This window comes from Piliocolobus tephrosceles, chromosome 8, assembly GCF_002776525.5.
Source record: "Piliocolobus tephrosceles isolate RC106 chromosome 8, ASM277652v3, whole genome shotgun sequence".
NCBI lineage: Eukaryota > Metazoa > Chordata > Mammalia > Primates > Cercopithecidae > Piliocolobus > Piliocolobus tephrosceles.
The window spans coordinates 64,639,450-64,660,739 of record NC_045441.1 but is presented as its reverse complement, the minus strand read 5'-3'; the positions used below and the strand labels follow the sequence as shown (position 1 = coordinate 64,660,739).

The 21,290-nt window shown below is 37.0% G+C and overlaps 1 protein-coding gene across 1 annotated transcript in view; it reads right to left on the bottom strand.

The window, feature by feature from the left end:
* CRPPA (CDP-L-ribitol pyrophosphorylase A) overlaps window positions 1-21,290 on the bottom strand; it is a 339,038-nt gene that overhangs the window by 218,646 nt on the left and 99,102 nt on the right. Inside the window, exons 4-5 of the mRNA XM_023215905.1 lie at window positions 9,681-9,785; window positions 2,985-3,030 (exon numbers count right to left, since the gene is read on the bottom strand). Of these exons, the coding sequence (XP_023071673.1) occupies window positions 2,985-3,030; window positions 9,681-9,785 (151 nt within the window). The remainder of the gene's footprint in view (window positions 1-2,984; window positions 3,031-9,680; window positions 9,786-21,290) is intronic.

Genomic DNA, 21,290 nt, shown 5'->3' with positions numbered 1-21,290 from the left:
TAAGGCACCTAGCATGAGTTCAATGTCCTCCAAGTCTTGGTTTTAAATCTTGACAAAGAATGATCAAAAATACTATACCATTTCTATGTTTAAAAGGAAAAAAAATGATATAGTGATAGATATTCTGGTTCCCTATAAGCATGTGTCAGGAGCAGGCAGAGTGGTAAGGCAGGAAAGAAGGGCCATAAATTCCCTTAGATTCTGGGGAAAAACTGCAGCTGCATCTGTTAGCCTATCATGCAATTCAACTCAACTAAATGTTAGGGGATGCAACATAAAAATTAGACATTCTTTCCACCTTCACTGAATCACAATCTAAAACAGGTTCATACAGTGTTGCAGGCAATGCTGAAATCTAAAATTTTCTTAAAACCATAATTAACAATTGTTTTTATATAAATTTTCGGGCAAAATCAGTCCTGAACTTGAACTGGCTTAGAAGCTTTATAGCCTTTATTACTGCTTTGAGCATAAACATTTACGCATCTTAAGTTTCACCTTGTGGTGGAATCCAAAATCGCACCTTTGGGTTTCTACTGGAACTCTACCACTGGCTTTCCTGGGCCTCCAGCTTGCAGCTGGCGATCGTGAGACTTAGCCTCCATCATCACATCAGCCAATCCCTCATAATAAATCTATGTATACATCTTATCTGTAGCTCTGTATATCCTACTGGCTCTGTTTCTCTAAATAACACTGATTAATATATTAGGAAAATGCCTACAGGTAAATATACAGCTCTCATAGAATGCTATATGCTATATTATATTTTGGAATTTTGGAGTTTTCTCTTTCCTATGCCCAGAGAGGCATTTCTACTATCAGAGATAGTCTTGAGTACAAGTCATAAATGGAAGGGGTAATCTCAGGTGAGCAAACAAGTATTTGCAGCTGGGAGAGCATCGTAAGACTTAAAGCTCTTAATGTAATATAGATATTATTTAGAAATAAATAACCTATAAAAGACTGAGGAGCAGGCTAGAGGAAGATGTCTGGAATTTAATGTACAAACTAATCAACCAGAGCTCCTGTTAAAATGTAGATTCTGATTGAATGAGGTGGGGGCTGAGATTCTTGTTCTCAGGTAATCACAATGCTACTGGTCTAGGGCATTCACAGAGTAGAAAGGCCCCAGAGCAGTGATCCTAGAAGTGTACCAGAAGCATCAGAATCTCCTGGGAAGTTATTAGATACACAAACCCTAAAATATAAAGAAACTAAAATTTTGTTGACCTAAATGAGTTGTGTAAATACCTTCCCTAAGAATAAAAGTAGAACATGTTTTAAATACTTTAAAAATGAAAGTAGCAGACCAGAACCTATTACATAAATAAAAGCCATTTCTGCAAACAATTTCCAAAGTCATAGCTCCTGCAATAACACTTGCAGTATAGGTTTTTACATTTTAAGAAGCCTCTGATAATATGTAGGAAATTATATTTCCCAGTTGAACTACTAATTGTTAACAAAAAAAAAAATCATTTCTATTTTTCCTATGTAGTACATGAAAAGCTCTGTGAAGAAACCAAACTGAGTTTTATATTTCCTTGTATTGAGGACATGACAACCTCATCATGGTTCAGCTGACTTTTCCAGAGTAATGTTTACACACTGCTTGGTTGATATGTAAATATATGTCAACATTTTTATTTATAGCTATAAATGATCTGTTTACATACACACAAACAGATTCATAAGTTATAGTACATTAATAGTTTAAAACAAAATATCCTTGAAATATCCTTGACAAAGAACTTGAGGGCAAATCACAAATACATTATCATGAACAGAGAAAAGATTTTCATTTTCTGAATGTAAAGTCCGTAGATGGTTAAATAGGGTTTCCCAAAATTGTTTAATAAATTGATGCACTCAGAATGCAGATTCAGTACATTTTTTAACTTCAAAAAAGTTTAAATTTAGAAGTTCACCTCTCAATGAAAATATGAGCATGTAGTTCTAGCCATAATCTGTTTTCAAAGAAATCAGTTACTAACACACTGTAAAGCATCACATGTATTTCAGGATTGAGGTGAACATCTCTGATTTTGCTAGGAGTCCATATTTTAAAACAGTGGTTCTCTATTAGTGGAAATTTTTTTTTCCCCCTAGGGAACATTTGGCAATATCAGGAAACATCTTCGACTGACAAAACCAGGGGAAGGGGAGTGAGGGATGGGTACTTCTGGCAGCTTGTGAGCAGAGGCCAGGCATGCTGCTAAACCACTTGTAATGCACAGAATAGTCCACACAGCTTAGAATTTTCCAGACTAAAATGCCAAGATAGTGCCAAGACTGAGAAAGCTGACTTAAATAACAGGCTACAAAAATACAGAAAGACTGTCCCTAGTGCATCTTAACTACATTCCTTGCACAGTGCTAAGCAAAATAACAAATACTTGTTGCTTATTAAATAAACTACCTCTATTTAGCTGGGATCTTTGAGTCAGAGATGAAAAAGAACTAAAAAAGAGTCATCACACCTAAGATATCTACAATTACAAAATTGCAGTCATTGTCAGAACCCAAAAGAAACTTAAAAAATCACCCTGTCCAGCCTAATTTCTCCATTTAGGAAAAATAATGTTTCTCACATGGAAGATGCTGTCTAATGTACTGATACGACATTGTTAACGGGAGAGGGCAGCCCTCTTCGTAGTAAAAATGAAGTGAGATCTTTACAAAATTATTAAAATCAGGTTTTGCTATTTTCCTTCTAATAGCATCAATGTCCCATACTTCCCTCAAGTTAATAAAGTATTTCCTTTATAAAAATTAAAATCAATGTGGTATCATAATAACTGCTATTTCACTAGCATGGAACAACATAAAATGTAATTATTTTCAAAAAACATATCAGAGACCTTAGTGGCCTACAGGCTTTTCTGCTTTCGAGATTGCTGGGATTTAAACTGTCATGAGAAATTCCGAACTGGCTTACATTTTTGAAACACAGGAACTGACAGTCATAAGGCCAAACATACCCTTAATAATCGATTCAGCCGCATACAGATCTCGTTTGTAGGTCACCTAAAGGACAGATAAACTTCATTAGACTTAACAGAGCAGGAAGGAATGTGCAGGCAATAAAATAATGCCCCCAGGGAAATTCTTGATTTTTCAGAAGCTATAAACATGTAATACTGACATTTTCTCAATTAGAAAAGCATCAGAAAATTCACATAAAATATATTCTATTTCTACAAATGGCTGATTTGTTTTTAAATCTTTGAATAAATTAAGATATTATGTGGCAGTGGTTACTGAAATCTTAATGTAACTCAAGTATTATACTTAAAGAAAATGTGGCAGCATTTAAACAAGTGTTAACATGACTGCATAAAAATTAGGCTTTATACCAGAAAAAAAAAAAGGGCAGAAGTCTCCGTATAACAAAAAAAGTCACTAAGTTGCATTATTAGCTGAAATAATTCTGAAAGGTCGATTTATGTCAAGAGGGACTTTCTTCTGAATTACATATATCTGTATGTACCTAGGTAAGATTCACCTTGTAAGATTTTTATTAAAATGTCAATAAAATAAAAAGAGCCTATAGGGTACCACTATGTGCCTAAGAACAATGATGATCTTTCCTTAAAAATATGCAGCCTCCTTCTAATTGTAATCTGTTCCTTGTAATGTATGTGTCTGTCCTATGGCAGATACTTCACAGACCCCCATCCAGTGAGCTCAGGTACAGAACATGTAAGTGCACTGTGTTGCAGAATTCTATATCACAGAGCTGAAATACATAGTAAATAATGACACAGTATTAATAAGCTTTTATTAGGTCCTAGAAACTACACTCAAGTACCTAGGTATTTATGATGTAAGTGTTCTAAAAACCCATTTTGAGAAATTCCCACTATATTATTACCTCACCATGCCTAAACTCAGCTGAAATAGCACACAGAAGCAGAATCAAACAAAATAGAGAAAAACTGAGCTGAACTAGGTGAGTGCCAGGTGTTGGGATGGAATTTCACCTGTACAGGTGAAAGGTACAGAACCTTTCGTCTTCTTCAGGTGGCCCCTGAGGCTCTAGTGAGCACAGTCTGAAAACCAGCAAATTAGAGGATTGAAGTTCTTTCTCATCACTACAGGACTGATTTTTTTAAGTAATTTTTCATTATAGAGTATTGTGCAAGGTCAAAGGAAGCCTACTGATTATGCTAACAGAACAAAAGGAACTTCAACACTCATTATCAGGCTGTTGGTTTTTTTAATTAAAATAAGGACAAACCATATTGTTGTAAAAGTTAGACGGAAAAAATGAATAACCCATCAATTGAGAATTACCACATTTTCCAGTCATACTGCTTTTGAAGTATGTTAGTTATGTAGGAAAAAAATAAGGCTAAAAGTACATCAAAAGTCACTGGTTTGGGTTGGCATGTGCTTGTTTAAGAGATACTATATAGCATTTCACATTTTAATAGATTGGTTGAATTGCCTGAACAACTTTTTATCTGTGTTACCAAGTTAGCTGCTACTTTATTTCTGGATGGTAAGGTATAGTTTTGGTCTAGGATTTACCTGCCAGGATAAAGGAATAGCAGAGAAATCTATTTTGGATAGAAGTGTAGTAGCCCACTTCACTAAACAAAGTTTCTGTACAAATCTAGTAGTTAGCTAATCTGGAGGATAAACACTTCAATTTCATAGACACGGTAAGGTAATAATATGGTGGGAATTTCTCATTCCTATCACGTCTACATGTTGTTCTTTCTGTGTTGAGACAGAAAATAGTTAAAAAAAATCTTTCAGACACAGCCAGTTGGCCACTATCTTCAATAACTTAAGATGACACATAATGTTCTCCCATCTCTCCCTTCACAATAAATAGGCAAAACCTACATTTCAAAGATAACAGAATCTTTACTAGGTATAGATTTTTCAGAATTTATATCCTTACCAATCATATACGTGTAGAAAATATTCTTTTCTGGACACTTATATAAAATGCTGGATAGCTATATAAAAATATCTGAAGAGAAACAATTTCACCATATTGTGTTTTTGAAGTTACAAAAACCAAATAGAGACTATTTTGTTTCTTTGGTTTTTAAACAGATGCTGAAATACTTGGATCTAAAAAAAAAAGTCTATTCCCCAACAAAAGGAATCCTCAAAAGTCATTCATTCCAATAATATTGTGATTATACAAAAACTCCAGAAACTCCTAAAAAAACACATTCAGACAATGGAACACAGTGGTTAAATTTCTTCAGTAACTGGTTATCAACCTCGTATGGCTTAAAGACAGTTTTGACATTTAGAAACAAGACGTCTGTTCAATTAAGCCTGTACAGTGTAGTAAGAGACCAAGCTAATTAAAAGTACATGGGGTCAAAAATATGGTACAACTCTAAATTAAAGGGACTCAAGTTGTTACGCAGACTAGATGAAATCTCATCAAAATAAGAGTGTTTACTTGGGCCTGTCAAAGCAAGATTACTCCAGGGAAGCATGACAGCTGATCTCTACTCCCAGAACCAGTTCTGTACTCCTCAGTGCTCATTACCCTGCGGGGGAGTGGGGTACTGTGGTCATTTTCTACCCTGCATGGTATTTGAAAGAAAAAAATACTGATATTATCTCCAGACCCCAGAAGAGCTAGCACAGGAAGGTGACATCAAGCCAGAATGTTTACTTTTTACTTTTACCAAAACATATTTATAAAATACAAAATACAGACCAGCTTGGCCAACACAGTGGGACCCTGTCTCTACTAAAAATACAAAAATCAGCCATGTATGGTGGCATGCACCTATAGTCCTAGCTATTCAGGAGGCTGAGGCAGAAGAATCACTTGAACCCAGGAGGCAGAGGTTGCAGTGAGCCGAGATCTTGCCACTGCACTCCAGCCTGGGCGACAGAGCAAGACTCCATCCCAAAAACATAAATTAATTAAATAAAATAAAATACAAAATAATCTTCCTGGGATTTCTGGTGGCAACTGAAATTCTACTACTGAAATTCTAGTACCACATGCATTCCTCAGAAATTTCAAGTCACTCTTTAAAGCAGTGCGAAGTGAACTCCCTGACTTTTGAGGGGAAAGGGAAGGTATATTGCTCCATGTTTCAGAATCCTCCTTTGCTTTGCGTTGTTCCATGGTAATAAAATGCCTCAACTATGTCCAAATGTGTATTTTACTGTCAGATTTTTAATCATGTTTCAAGTGCATGGCCATGCCATCTGAGTCCAGCATCTTTGGAGTTAATGTAGAAATAGGACACTAATTTCAAAGCATAAACTCCACTGTTGTGTAAAACAAATACTCTCGTCATACAAAATAAGATTACAAAATTAAAGTAAAAGCCTAATGACAAATCTTACAATGTTATCAAAAGGGGTTAAATAATTAGCTATGAAAATACCAAAAAGAGAAGTCAAAGATGAGACAAGAGGCAGAAAGAGAAAATAGGGACCCTGAAAAAAAACTGCAATATTTGCATTCTAGTATCACCTCACTTAACAGGGAAAAAAAATGTGATACTAAAAAACAAACAAACCAAAAACCCTCATAACGTCTATCTGTAAGACATTTTCCCCAATCCAGAGCATGACAGGCCTTTTAGGGTCCAAGCTCCCTTTGAAGCATGGCATTATTCCAATCTCATTCATAAGAGTAAAGTTCTCTACTTCCCTTCCATGTCGAAAGTGATGCTATGATGCTGGTTTCTAGGGGACCTCGCCCTTTCGGCATGTGTTTCCCAGGCCTGCTACAGTGAATTACTACAAATTGGCAGGCTTCAAACAACAGAAATTTGGCTGGGCGTGGTGGCTCACGCCTGTAACCCCAGCACTTCGTGAGGCCGAGATGGGTGGATCACAAGGTCAGGAGATCAAGACCATCCTGGCCAACATGGTGAAACCCCGTCTCTACTAAAAATACAAAAATTAGCTAGGCGTGGTGGTGCACACCTGTAGTCCCAGCTACTAGGGAGCCTGAGGCAAGGGAATCGCTTGAACAAAAGAGTCAGAGGTTGCAGTGAGCCAAGATTGTGCCACTGCACTCCAGCCTGGTGACAGAGCAAGACTCAGTCTAAAAACAAACAAACAAAAAACAGAAATATTTATATTCTCTCATGGTCTGGAGATTAGACATCTCAAATCAAGATACAAGTAGGACCCTCTGAAGGCTTTTGGGAAGAATCCTTTCCAGCCTCTTCCTAGCTTCCAGTGATGGCTGGCAACCCCTGGCTTGCAGATGCATCACTCCAATATCCACCTCCATTATCACATGGCCTTCTCCCTATATCTGTGTCTCTTCTATTCTTGTACAGATATTAGTCATGTTGGCTTTAGGGCCTACACTACTCCAGCAGGACCTCATCTTAACTGGATTATATCTGCAAAGACACTATTTCAAAATAAGGTCACATTCACAGGTGCCACAGATTAGGAATTGAACACACCTTTTTAGGGAATAGTTGAACCCATAACAACATCCCTAAAAAGGGACTCACCAGTGGAACCAAGAGAAGCACTGTGTGGAAAGGCCAATCAGGTTACCATGCACTAATATTTGTTGCACATAAAAGGGGAGCAGAGCATCAAGACATACCTGAGGACTAACACTCTTGCTGGAGAGAACAGAGAAATATGAACACCCCACAAAAAGAAAACACTGAAGACGGAATGTAACATTCAGAGAGCAATGTGCTGCTTCCCTTTCATCCACAGATCTCAATAGTGCTTTACAAAGGTGATGAAGGCTCTGAACACGCACAAGAGGTAAATAATCATAGCCCCAAAGATGTCAAAAGTGAGACAAGGGATTATTGACATGTCAGTAGCAATAAAACGCCTTAAGAGTTTCCACATTTTTTCTTCGTCTTCAAATTAGGCCTGCCAGACAGCCGAAGTAGTTCCAAAGAAATGTGGGTCAGGATCTTTAATGAAGCATCTAATTGGTAATTGCCAAAAATCCTCATAATTAATATCACTGAGCCATATATAGAAAAGGATGAATAAAACGTTTGCCTGCTGGTTGTCATCAACCCAGCAGGCAGGCATTTTAGGTTGTCCTTAAATGAAGAGTAATACTGCATGAATTTTCTCTACCGCATAAATTTTCTCTACCAGGCAATAATTCAAACATGTCAATATTTTGGAGTCTTAGAATTCAACATTTTAAATATTTAAGATTATCCTAAGACCATCTTAGCATGCAGTGAGGCTGATCACGTTGCTGTGCAAAATAACTGATCAACTTATAGGGCTTTCTGTTTTAAAAATCAGTAAGGAAATATGCTTATAGACTCAATTAGAATGAATCTTTACTAATCAGATTTTGATGGCTGTTTCATAAAGATTTCCAAAGACTACAAGCAGTATTTCAAAAGCAGCAGTATGTATTTCAAGATTATGAAATAATCTTATTTCCAAATGTACTTATTTCTTATTTCCAGACTCTTATTTCCAAATGTCCTGTTCAATTCAACTAATGAAACGAAGAACACACTCTAAACCATCCCTGGCCTTGATAAGAAGCTGCAGTATGATAGTGCCATTATCTTGTTTGTAATAAGTACTCTATTCCCTCCAAAAGAGGTTAGGCCAGGCGTGGTGGCTCACACCTGTAATCCCAGTACTTTGGGAGGCCGAAGCGGGCAGATAGCCTGAGGTCAGGAGTTCAAGACTAGGCTGGCCACCATGGTGAAACCCCATCTCTACTAAAAATACAAAAATTAGCCAGGTGTGGTGGTAGGAACCTATAATCCCAGCTACTTGGGAGGCTGAGACAGGAGAATCGCTTGAAATCAGGAGGTGGAGGTTGCAATGAAGTGAGACAGCACCATTGCCCTCCAGTCTGGGCAAGAAGAGTGAAACTCCATTAAAAAAAAAAAAAAAAAAAAAAAAAAAAGTAAGTTAGCCATTAAAGGAGCTGGGCCCTGCCACAGGAAACAGTCTAATTCCTCACAGTGGGAAAGAGAGTGGATCCAGCCACTACCCCCACTAGGTCAGAACTGTTGCAGATATCCTTTTAACCCAGTTAAGTTGGAGCAACCACCCAGGGCCTGAAAGGAAATGTTGATACTGCAGGCAAAGGTGTAGCTTTAATCCAACTGAGTGAAGAAAAAAAAAAAAGGCTATTGATATGGTTTGGATCTGTGTCCCTGCCCAAATCTCATGTGGAATTGTAATCTCTAACAATGCAGGTAAGACCTGATGGGAGTGATTGGATCATGGGGGGCAGATTTCCACCTTGGAGCTGTTCTGCAAGTGAGTGAGACCTCAAAGTGTCTTACTCCTCCTTTGCCTTCTGCCATGATTGGAAGCCTCCTGAGGCCTCCCCAGAAGCTGCTATGCTTCCTGTACTGCCTGCAGAACCATGAGCCAATTAAACCTCTTTCCTTTATAAATTACTCAATCTCAGGTATTTCTTTATATCAATGTGAGATCAGACTAATAAAACTATCTACAGAGAGGAAGAAAAAGAAAAAAGTGAATAAACCAATCACAGGTTAAAATGAGATGTGTCTGAGTAAATTATCTCCAAGTGAATTTTCTTGAAGCCAAGCAATAGAAGGGATACTACACATTGATGATTCAGTAAACCCGTGAGATTCCCTTAACTCCCACTCAATGCACTACTGGTTTTAAATGTACACCCACACAAACACATAAAAGCACAGAAAAGAACCCAAGCAAGGTATCATCCCTCTTACCTTCCAGAGGTCTGGTGATCCTTCTACGAGTTTGGCTTTAGTGCGACAGTATTTTAGGGCCAATTGCAAACACTCAGTTCCAAATTCCAAGTCATAGTCAGTACACTGGTGTAGAAACAACAACAACAACAAAAAATTAAGCTAAAACACGATTTTAAGTAAAACTAAGGCTTTTATTTCATAATCAATTGCAAACAAAGGAAGAGCCTAGAGGGCTCAAACTATTTAATCAGCTACTGATAGAGTTATAACATCCCCATTAGCTAAAAACAAAACAGTGAATAGGAATACTGCAATCATCACATGAAGCATAGGAATAGTGCAATCATATGAGTTTTGAGATTCCTCAGTAGTTCTAGGTGTAAAATAAATGTAAAACTTGGTTTCCTATGCTTAAAAGTTACCTTTCCAAACATGTTTATAAAATGCCTGAAGGTATAGCTGAGGATTATCATAACTGTTGATAAATATATATCTTAATTTCATATCTTGTATTTATATCAGGTCATTTGCAGGTCACAGTTCTCTTGTTTTAATAATTAAAATATCAATATCTTTTAATTATTTACATTTTGTTTATAAACATGGAACATTTAGTCTTTCATTGTGAGAAAAAGTGTAAAGATATAAATTCAGTAAAAATAAAACAATTTTTAGCATTTTAAGCAGAGCCATTAAAATAACCAAGTAATAATCCAATTCAGCTGAACAATACTCAAGGTACCTATCCTATCTCCAAGTTCTATTTTAAGTACCAGATATATAAAGGTAAATGACACATGTATTAGGCCCTCAAGGAACTCGGGTCTAGAAGGGGAGGCTGGCATCTAACAAACAGTTTGTAACAGAACCTGATAGATGCAGCACTAGAAGAATGTCTAGAGGTAGACATTTTATCCATTCTCAGTGGATAAAATACTTAATTCTATGTGAGGGCATCAGGAAGGCCTATCAGAGGAGATGGCTTGACCTCCAACAGTAGAATAAAACTGAACGAGGGGGATTATGTTTAAATCAAAAGGTGCCATGCAAAGTTATGGAGGTTTGAGACATTTGGTAGACTAATTTTTTTTTTTTTTTTTTTTTTTTTTTTTTTTTGAGACAGAGTCTTGCTCTGTCGCACAGACTGGATCCACCATGCCCAGCCAAGACTTATTTTAGAAAGCATATCCATGTAAGGATTGCAGGAAGGCAACAAATATGAACATGGCATCAAGCACCCCTTGCCAAAGCTGTTTTATTACACTGGAGGTTACAAAATTCTAACTGTAGTGATTTGTAAAATTAGTGAACAAAATATAACCAGATATGCATAGAGTCTTAATTTGACCACAAGAGTCCCAGTTTATACCTTCTATTTTTATATATTCTACACAAAACAACATATATGTATGTATCCTTAAAAGACTACTATGAACAGTAGTTATATTCAAATAAGTTGTGATGAGTGTTGGTAAACCTTTGTTTTGTACTTCCAACATCCGTACCACGTGTAGTTGTTTGTGATTGAGATGTATGTACAATAAACGAAGTCCTCTCTAACATATGGTTAAATCTTAAAAATGACTAGCAATAACATTGACTCTTTCTGAGTCACTCCAGAGGGGCAAAATATCAAACACACCCCTGGATTGCCTTAAAAGTACTCACACGTGCCATATTGAGAGGAGTCCATAGAAACAGGTACTTCCTATCTCAGGTAGTGGTATGAAACATACTTGATGCTGTGTTCCCACCCACAGTGCCACCAGGCACTGTCCTAGCCAAGAGTGCAAAAGCCTGCAAATTGCATGATGCCTTTAGGATTCCAGTCACCAGTGTCAAAGGGAAACATGGACAATTATAGGTTAAGTACATTTGAAATCTATACAGAAAATGGAGGCTGGGCAATCTTAGACTAGTCTCAATTTGTTATTAAATAGGCTAATATTACAACTGAGATTTTCATATTTTTTGCAAGAAAATCTTTCTTAGCAGTCAGTTCAAAAAATGTATGCTTGGCTGGGCACGATGGTACACGCCTGTAATCCCAGCACTTTGGGAGACCGAGGAAGGTGGATCACCTAAGGTCAGGAGTTCGAGACCAGGCTGGCCAACATGGTGAAACCCTGTCTCTACTAAAAATACAAAAATTAGCCGGGCATGGTGGCAGATGCCGGTAATTCAAGTTACTTGGGAGGCTGAGGCAAGAGAATTGCCTGAATACAGGAGGCAGAGGTTGCACTGAGCAGAGATCGCAGCATTGCACTACTAGGTGACAAGAGCAAAATTCCATCTCAAAAAAAAGAAAAAAGTATACTTAGTAAAAAATTAAAGTCTAAACATTTTAATCAGGAATATTGATGACTTTTTTTTTGAGACAGGCTCTCACTCTGTCACCCAGGCTAGAGTGGAGTGGTATGAACACAGCTCACTGCAGCCTTTATCTCCTGGCCTCAAGCAATCCTCCTACCTCAGCCTCCCAAGAAGCTGAGTACACAAGTTCATGTTACCATGCCTGGCTAATAATTTTTTATTTTTTCTAGATAGAAGATCTTATTATGTTACACAGGTTGGTCTCAAATTCCTGGGTTCAAACACTCCTCCTGCATAGGCCTCCCAAAGTGCTGGGATTACAGGAGTGAGCCACTGCACCCAACCTGGGTTTCTACTTTTGTCTAGGATATAGAAAACTGCAAAAAGTAGTGCTCATCTCTGAACAAAAGAAAATGCAAAATAAACCATAAAAGTATAATCTTTTCTTCAACCCTTCAGAGCTGAAGTCACAGGACAACCTAGGAGCCTTAAACCTAAGAAAGACATGTCTCCCCACCCTGAAGGGAGAGAAGATGCGATTAGCAGCACACCTAAGTCAGAGCACAAGAGGAAGAGACATTGGGTGCCATGCAGTCAGGTAAGAAGAAAGCTAAAAACTTCAAAAATTGGTAAAGATCAAACGGAAGCTACTGAGAGAATATAAAACCTCTGGGACCCACAGTCACAAAAGGAGTTCATAAACACATGCAGGCTCCTCTCTTGTGATCTCCTATTGGGTGCCCATAACTAATATTATTTGAAGGAGACTGTCATTAGATGTATATTCTAAACTCAAGTCAATTGCTAAATAAAATTTCAGTTAAAAAAATCAATAGTGTTGATAAAATGAAATCATAAAACATAGTAAATTAATCCAAAGGCCAACAGAAAAGTGAGAAAAAGAACAGGTGGAACAAACACAAAGCAACTAGCAAGATTATTTTAGACAAGAAAGTTAATGAATGAGAGAGGGTATTGCACAAAATGTTTTGACATTTGTGATTCACCATGGGGAGGATTATAGTTATAATGATATCATTGATCACATGAGAAACACACATGCAAACATACAGACACTGAAAACCATCTGCCTCCCCAAACTTGGCCCCCCCAAAATAGTGTCTAACAGCCTTCTGCCAAGGCAAAAGCCCTAAGGACACTTATCAGAGATCCCCCAAAAAGCAAGTCCAATCAAGTTATGTTACAGAGAAATGCACAGTCAACACACCCCAAGTAGAAAACTCACCAAGTCTAACCAGTCCCCAGTTAAACATGAGCAGAAAACCCATATTAAACTGTCATCCAAGGAAAGACTGTAACATGAAAGACCAAAATGGCAAAAAAAAAAAGCACTTGAGAATTTCAAAACTGTAATTTTTAAAAAACTATTAATAGATCTAGGAAGATAAAGAATTTGAAATCAAGTGACAGAGTAACATTTAAAAAGGCGGAAAAGGAATGAGTCGTATGACTCATCGACAAAGTCAAATATCTAAATAAAAATATCAAAATTTCAGGAAAAACAGAAAAAGATAGACAAAAACAACTAAATAATTCAAGATATTCCAAAGATCAAAAACATTGAATTTCCAGATTAAGAGAAATTATAGAGTATGGAAGCTAATGGGTGAGGTGAAAGTATGCCAAACCCACTTAACAAAAATTATCTTACCAACAAGCTGTAATCCAAATGAGTTGGGACTTCATAGAAACAATAAAACTTAGAACAAAGAAGCAAATTATTTACAATTCTTGGGGTAATGATTTTAAACATAGAATTCTACTCCCAGGAGAGCTATGAAGTTTGAGGGCAGAATATGAACTTTTCCTCACATTCAAAGTATCATAGGAATTTTATTACCCATGCGTTGTTTTCTTTCCTACAGTTTTTAAGACTTTAAATATTAGATTCATAGCAAAATGGAGCAAAAGGTAAAGATTTCCATATACCCTCAAGCCCCCACATACACATGACCTCTCCTACTATTGAAACCTTGTAAACACATAAACCTACATTGACACATCATTATCATTCAAAGCCCATAATTTACATTATGACCCATACACGGTATTATACCTTCTATGAGTTTTCACAAGTGTACAATGATATACATCCATCACTGTAGTTATCATAGAGTAGTTTCACTGTAGTGAAATTTCTGTGTACCATCTATACATACCTCCTGCCCCCAACCCCGTGCAACCACTCATCCTTTTAATGCCTCCATAGTTTGTCTTTTCCAGAAATACATAGCTACAATCATAGAATATTTAGCTGTTTTACATTGGATCCTTTCACACCAAAATATGCATTTAAATTCCCTTTGGGTGATTTTATAGCTAATTTCTTTTTAGGAGTGAATAATATTTCATCATCTTGATGTACCATACTTTGTTTATCCCCTCACCTAAGCTATTTATGTTGGTTCCAGTTTTGGCAATTATGACTAAAGTTGCTATAAACATTAGCGTGCAGGGTTTTAATGTGGACATAACTCACTTGGGTCTTATGGTAAAGAGTATTTTTTTTTTTTTTTTTTTTTTAGGCGGAGTCTCGCTCTGTCACCGGGCTGGAGTGCAGTGGCCGGATCTCAGCTCACTGCAAGCTCCGCCTCCTGGATTTACGCCATTCTCCTGCCTCAGCCTCCCAAGTAGCTGGGACTACAGGCGCCCGCCACCTCGCCCGGCTAGTTTTTGTATTTTTAGTAGAGACGAGGTTTCACCATGTTAGCCAGGATGGTCTCGATCTCCTGACCTCGTGATCCGCCTGTCTCGGCCTCCCAAAGTGCTGGGATTACAGGAAGAGTATGTTTTGTAAGATGCTGCCAAACTGTCTTTTAAAGTGACTGTCACTTCATATTTGCATTTTAAGTTTTACATTTAGGTCTGATCCATTTTGAATTAATGGTTGCAGCAGGTTGAAAGTGTGTCCCTAGATTTATTTTTGGCATGTGGTTGTCTAGTTGTTCCAACAACATTTGGTTGAAAAGGCAGCAAATCTTTGCTATATTGTATTGCCTTTGTTTTTCTGCCAAAGACCAATTGATTACATTTATGTGATTCTATTTCTGGGGTCTTTATTTCATTCCATTGATCCATTTATCTATTCTTTAAGCCAATACCACACAGCCACAGTTTCTGCAACTTTATAGTAACTCTTCAAGTCAGGTAGCATCAGTTCTCCAACTTCATTCTTTGCTTTCAATATTGTGTTAGCTATTTTAGGTCTTGTGCCTCTTCAGATAAACTTTAGAATAAGTTTAAGTAGTTCTTTGAAGTCTTTCAGAGTTTTGCAGTTTTCCTCAAAAAGGTTTTGTACAATTTGTTAGATTTATGCCCAAGTATCATTTTGGGGGTTGCTAATGTAAAGAGTAATTTATTTCTATTTTCAAACTACACATGTTCATGCTGGTACAAACAGAAGCAATGGGCTTTTGTTAGCCTCATAGCCTGCAACTTTTGGGCTTTTATTAGCCTCATAGCCTGCAACTTTTCTATTACTGTCCACTAATTCCATAACTTCTGTCAATGTTTTCAGATTTTCCACACAGACAATCATGTCATCTGTGAAAAATGATTTCTTCCTTCCCAATCACAATACTTAGTTCATTTCCTTCTTTTATTAGCTAGAAATTCCAGGACAGTGTTGAAAAAGAGCACTGAGAAGGCATATCCTTGTCTTGTTCTTGATCTTACCAGGAAAGCTCCTGATTTTCTCACCATTAATAATGTTAGTTGCAGGTGTTTTGTGGGTATTTTTTTAAATCAAGAAAGATCTCATTCTCATTTTCAGAAATTTATCATAAATGAGTGTTGTATTATGTCGAATGCTGTTTCTGTATCCATTAATATGATCATGTGATTTTTCTCTTTCTGCATGTTGATGTGAGGAAATACATTAGATTTTGAATTTTGAACCAGTCTTGTGTGTATCTGAGATAAATCCCAGTAATTGTGGGGTTTTGCTTTAGTACATTGTTGAATTCAGCTTGGTGATATTTTGATTAGGACCATGACATCTCTACATTGATGAGAAAGATTGACCATAGTTTCCTTGTAACATCTTTTTGTATGGTTTATTGAATTAGGGTAATTCTGGTATCACAGAATGAGTTAAGGAAGTATTCCCTTTGCTTCTATCTTCTGGTGAAACTGTAGAGAGTTGGTATAATTTCTTTCTTAAAAGTTTGGTAGAAATTACCAGTGAACCCGCCTAAGTCTAGTACTTTATTCTTTTTTTTTTTTTTTTTTTCATTGCATTCCTTTATTTTTCTTTACAAGCTGGAATCATTTCCAATATTGTGCCAGTATCTGACCTGGTCTTTGCCAGACTCAACTGAAGATAGATTAAAATAATAGAGCAGGTATGACCCGCAGGGCTCAGAGGATTTATTTGGTGGAAACCATCATTCTTAGCAAATTATCACAAGAAGAGAAAACCAAACACCGCATGTTCTCACTCATAGGTGGGAACTGAACAATGAGCTCACTTGGACTCGGGAAGGGGAACATCACACACTGGGGCCTATCATGGGGAGGGGGGAGGGGGGAGGGATTGCATTGGGGAGTTATACCTGATATAAATGATGAATTGATGGGTGCTGACGAGTTGATGGGTGCAGCACACCAACATGGCACATGTATACATATGTAACCTGCACGTTATGCACATGTACCCTAGAACTTAAAGTATAATAAAAAAAAAAAAAAAAAAAAACAATCCCCTTTGATAAGTGAGGAAGCTAAAGCTTAGGGAGGTTGTGTAACAAGGTTACCCAGCTAGTTAGTAGCAGAGCTGGGGTTCAAATCCAGGTCTGCCCCAGGCGAACAGTCCCTAATCCATAATTCACTGTGCTATGCTGTTATCTTGGTTTGGAACAGAGGGAGGGAGGAAGGGAGGGAGGTCCACTGGGTCAACAGAGCAGACTTCGTGAGCTCACTTCCAAATCCTGTTACTGTCTTTGCCAGAAATTTAGAACAACCTGCTTCCCTTACCTCAATGTCCATACCCCTTCAGAGTTTCTGATCAGCACTAGTTCTCAAAACAGGAATATTATGGTTTTGTTTTATTGTATTAAGTTCTTTGGGACCTTTGGTGTTTTCATCCTTCTTTGCTTCTTAGTCAATGAAACTTAATTCTACTGCAAAAGATAAAGGTCATACTTTTATGTGATGTGCCTTTTTCAGTTCCCACTAAAACTTTATCAAATATATTTTCCCCATTGTCTCTGCAGAAGGAATAGGGGAAGGCTCAGTAGTGAAAAATCCCTTCTGTTCCACAAAGCACCTTCTCCTTAAAATAGTACTCTCAAGGGACACAGGCAGGCAGATGCTTACACTGGCCAAATGATCAGCTGCAAGAGTTTAAGTCTAGTACTTTATATATTAGGTTGTTAATTATTGACTCAATGTATTTAACAGATGCTGCCTTAAGATTTCCTAATTTTCCTATATGATTTTGGGCTATTGTGTCCTTCAATGAACTGGTCCATTTCATCTAAGTTACTAAGTTTTTAGGCACAGAGTTGTTCATTATACTGCTTTATTATCCTTTTAAAGTTCATGGGATCTGTAGTAATGTCCACATTTCCATTACTGATGTTAATTTGTGTATTCTTTCTTAGCTTGGCTGATCTATTTCATCTTGTCAAAGAACCAGATTTTGGTCTGGTAGATATTTCTCTACTGACTTCCTATTATCAATATCATCTATTTCTGCTCCAATTTTTATTTGCTTTCTTCTGCTTAATCTGCTCTTCTTCATTCTAGTTTCCTAAAATGGAAGCCTACATGATTGATTTTAGGTCTTTCTTTTTGAACATATGCATTCAATGCTATCATTTTTCCTTTAAGCACTGTCCTTGCTGCATTCCAAAATTTTGGTGCATTCCATTTTATTTAGTTCAAAATATAGTTCTGAGATTTCTTTTTTACATGTGTTATTTAAGAGTGTGTTGTTTAGTCTCCAAGTATTTTTGGATTTTCCAGGTACCTTTGTTATTGTTGTTTCTAGTTTAATTTCATTGAAGTCTGAGAATAGGGCTTGTGTTATTTCTGCTCTTTTAACTTTGTTAAGGTGTGTTTTATGGCCCAAAAAGTGGTCTATCTTGTTGAATGTTCCACATGAGCATGAGAATAATGTGTAATCTGCTGTTTGTGAATGAACTAGATGTCAATTTTACTCAGTTGATTGATAGTGTCATTGGGGTCAAGTATGTCTTTAACCAAGATCTGTCCATTTACCTTTCTCTTCTTGCAATTCTATTAGTGTTTGCCTCACATATAAGGATGGTCTATTGTTAGATGAGTACACATTAAGCATTATTCTATGTCCTTGGAAGAGTGACCCTTCTATCATTATGTAATGCCCCTTTAGTAAATGTCCTAGATTTTGCAATATACTTTTACAACTAATCTGTGACCACTTTCCAATAATGGTGTGCCACTTGGTGAATAGGGCAAGTGTCTTATAAAACAATCCTAATTACTTCCTCCCATCCCTTATGTCATTGTCATTCATTTCGCTATGTAAGCACACAATCAGATACATTGTTGCTATTATTGTTTTGAACACACTTACCTATTAGATTCAGGAAAATAAATTTTACCTTCACTGCCTCCTCAACTGAAGTTTTTCCTTTATGTAGATCCATGTTTCTGACCTACATAAATTTCTGAAGATTTTGAACATTTTTTACAAGGCAGGTCTACTGGCAAAAAAAAATTCCATTTTTGTTTGTCTGTGAAAGTCCATTCCTTCTTTACTTTTGAAAAAAATAATTTTGCAGGGAACAGAATTCTAGGGTGGTAGGTTTCCTCATGCAAACATTTTTTAAATATTTTATTTTCTTCTTGCCTGCATGGCTACTGAAGAGAAGTCAGATGTAATTCTATGGGTAAGGTGTTTATCTTTTCAGTATATTTTTCTTATTTTTTGCTTTTGTGTAGTTTGACCATAATATGCCTAAGTGTAGTTTACTTGGAATTTATACTTGGTATTCCTGAAGGTTTCTGGATCTTTGGTTTGGTTTCTAACACTGATTTGGAGAAATTTCCAGTCATTGTTACTTCAAATATTGCTTCCATTCCTTTCTTCTTCTGGTATGCTCATTATATGTGTGTTATGTGTTCTATAGTTGCCCATGATTCTTGGATATTCTGTTATTTTTTTCCATCTTTTTCTATTTGCTTTTCAGTTTTGCAAATTTCTGTGAAGATATACACTCAAGTTTAGATAGTCTTTCCTTATTTGTGTCTAGTCTACTGATAAGGCATCAAAGGCATTCTTCATTTTTATGATAGTGTTTCTGATCTCCAGCATTTCTTTTTGGTTCTTTCCATTTCCATCTCTCTGCTTTCACTGCCTACATCTGTTCTTGTTGCTATCTACTTTAACTATTAGAGCCCTTGGCATATTAATCATAGGTGTTTTAAATTCCCAGTTGGGTAATTTCAATGTTGCCATATCTGGGTCTGGTTCTTATGCTCACTATTTCTTACACTTCATAAATTTTCCTTGATAGCTGGACATGATTACTGGGTAAAAGAAACTAAGGTAAATCGGACCTGTGCTTTCACTTTCTCAGTTCTCCCCCTCTCCCCAGAGGATGACTAGAGTGGGATGGAGTTGAGTGGGAAAGGCTGGGGTTAGGTAGGGGCAATAGTTTAGGCCCTTATAAAACAATTTTTGAGGGTGGGCCTCCTCGTTAAGAACAGAATGCTCTAGCATTTTTCACAATGGTTTTTTCCCTTCCCCCATAGGAAGCACAATAAGATTTTTCTCCAGTACCCATTTTAAGAACCTGGTCAAGCTCCTGGAAGTAAAACTCATAAGACTGTGGGGGCTCCCCTTTGACTGGGTCCTCCTGAAGCTAACTCACACTTGTCTATACTGAATCTCTAGCAATTCTTCAATTGTAATTTAGGTTTTCCTACCTTGTCACTATTTCCCAAGGAGATTTCTGCTCTGGTAAATTGTGATTCTCTGTAGTCACCTGTCTGTCTCTCCAGTTTCAGGGACAGCAATTTGCCCTGTGACCTCAACCCTCTGAAAGATATGAAAAGTTTATTTTTTGGTTGTTCAATATTTTACTTGTAAGATGGAATAACAACTCCTAAGTTCCCTACATGCCAGGCAAGAAACCAGAAGTGCCCCATGCACTCTTTTTCAGGAAACTATAGTATGATATGGTCCTCTATAAAACTGGGAGAGAGAAAAATGAGACAATGACATGGGATACAGATATCCTATATAGAAGAGCAACAAAGGGAATTGCTAGGACAGTGGTGAAGAAAAACCTCAAGATGATTGCTGTGCAGGTGGCAGAATGAGAAACCAGGTAGGAAAGGTTAAGAATGAACAAAAGCTCTCAGAAGAAATGGGTTATCTCTGGGAGACAGAAGAGGATAGGGTTGGCATGAAGACTTTATTTTTGTACCCTTTGTCATGTATATACTATTCTTTTATTAGTTCTTGCCCAAAAAAGTTATTGTCATGTTATGTAATGTTTAAGCTGTATGTCCTGTGTAGTAAAACATGTTATATTCCTGAAAAACATGCTTATAAATAAGACTTATGGTTTTGTTTCTGAACATATATATTTAATATTTCCAACAAATCAGTCTCATGTTCTGGTGATATTTAAGTTACAGATCATTTAAAATTTAAACAACTGGCCAGATGTGGTGTTTCATGCCTGTAATCCCAGCACTTTGAGAGGCTAAGGTGGGATCAGCACTTGAGGCCAGAAGTTCATGACTAGCCTGGGAAACAAAGTGACTCTCTACAAAAAAAGGTAAAATATTAGTCATGTGTTGGGGTGTGTACCTATAGTCCAAGCTACTCAGAAGGCTGAGCCAGGAGAACTGCTTGAGCCCAGATGTCCGAGGCTGCAGTGAACCACAATCACACCTCTTCACTCCAACCTGGGCAATGCAGGGTGAGACACCATCTCTAATAGAAAAATAGTAAGTTATTTAAAAATCTAAACACCCATTGTAAAAATAATACCTATGTATTATCGCTATATTATAAAATTTTAGGTCTGGCTACCATCATGATAAACACAGGGTATTCGTTTTCTCACAAGCCAATCAGCTTAGTTTTTTCTAATAGTAATTTAAAGGAATGTACAAACTATACATTACAATTTATAACATGTCCTTAAATAGGATTTGCTTAATAAAAGTGTACATGCATTCTCATGAATATGAGGCACCATTACCAATTGATTATGAGCATGGACACAGAAGTCAAATAGATTTGGGTTCCAACCATGGTGTTGCCATGTAACAAGTTGTCAGACTCTGGACAAG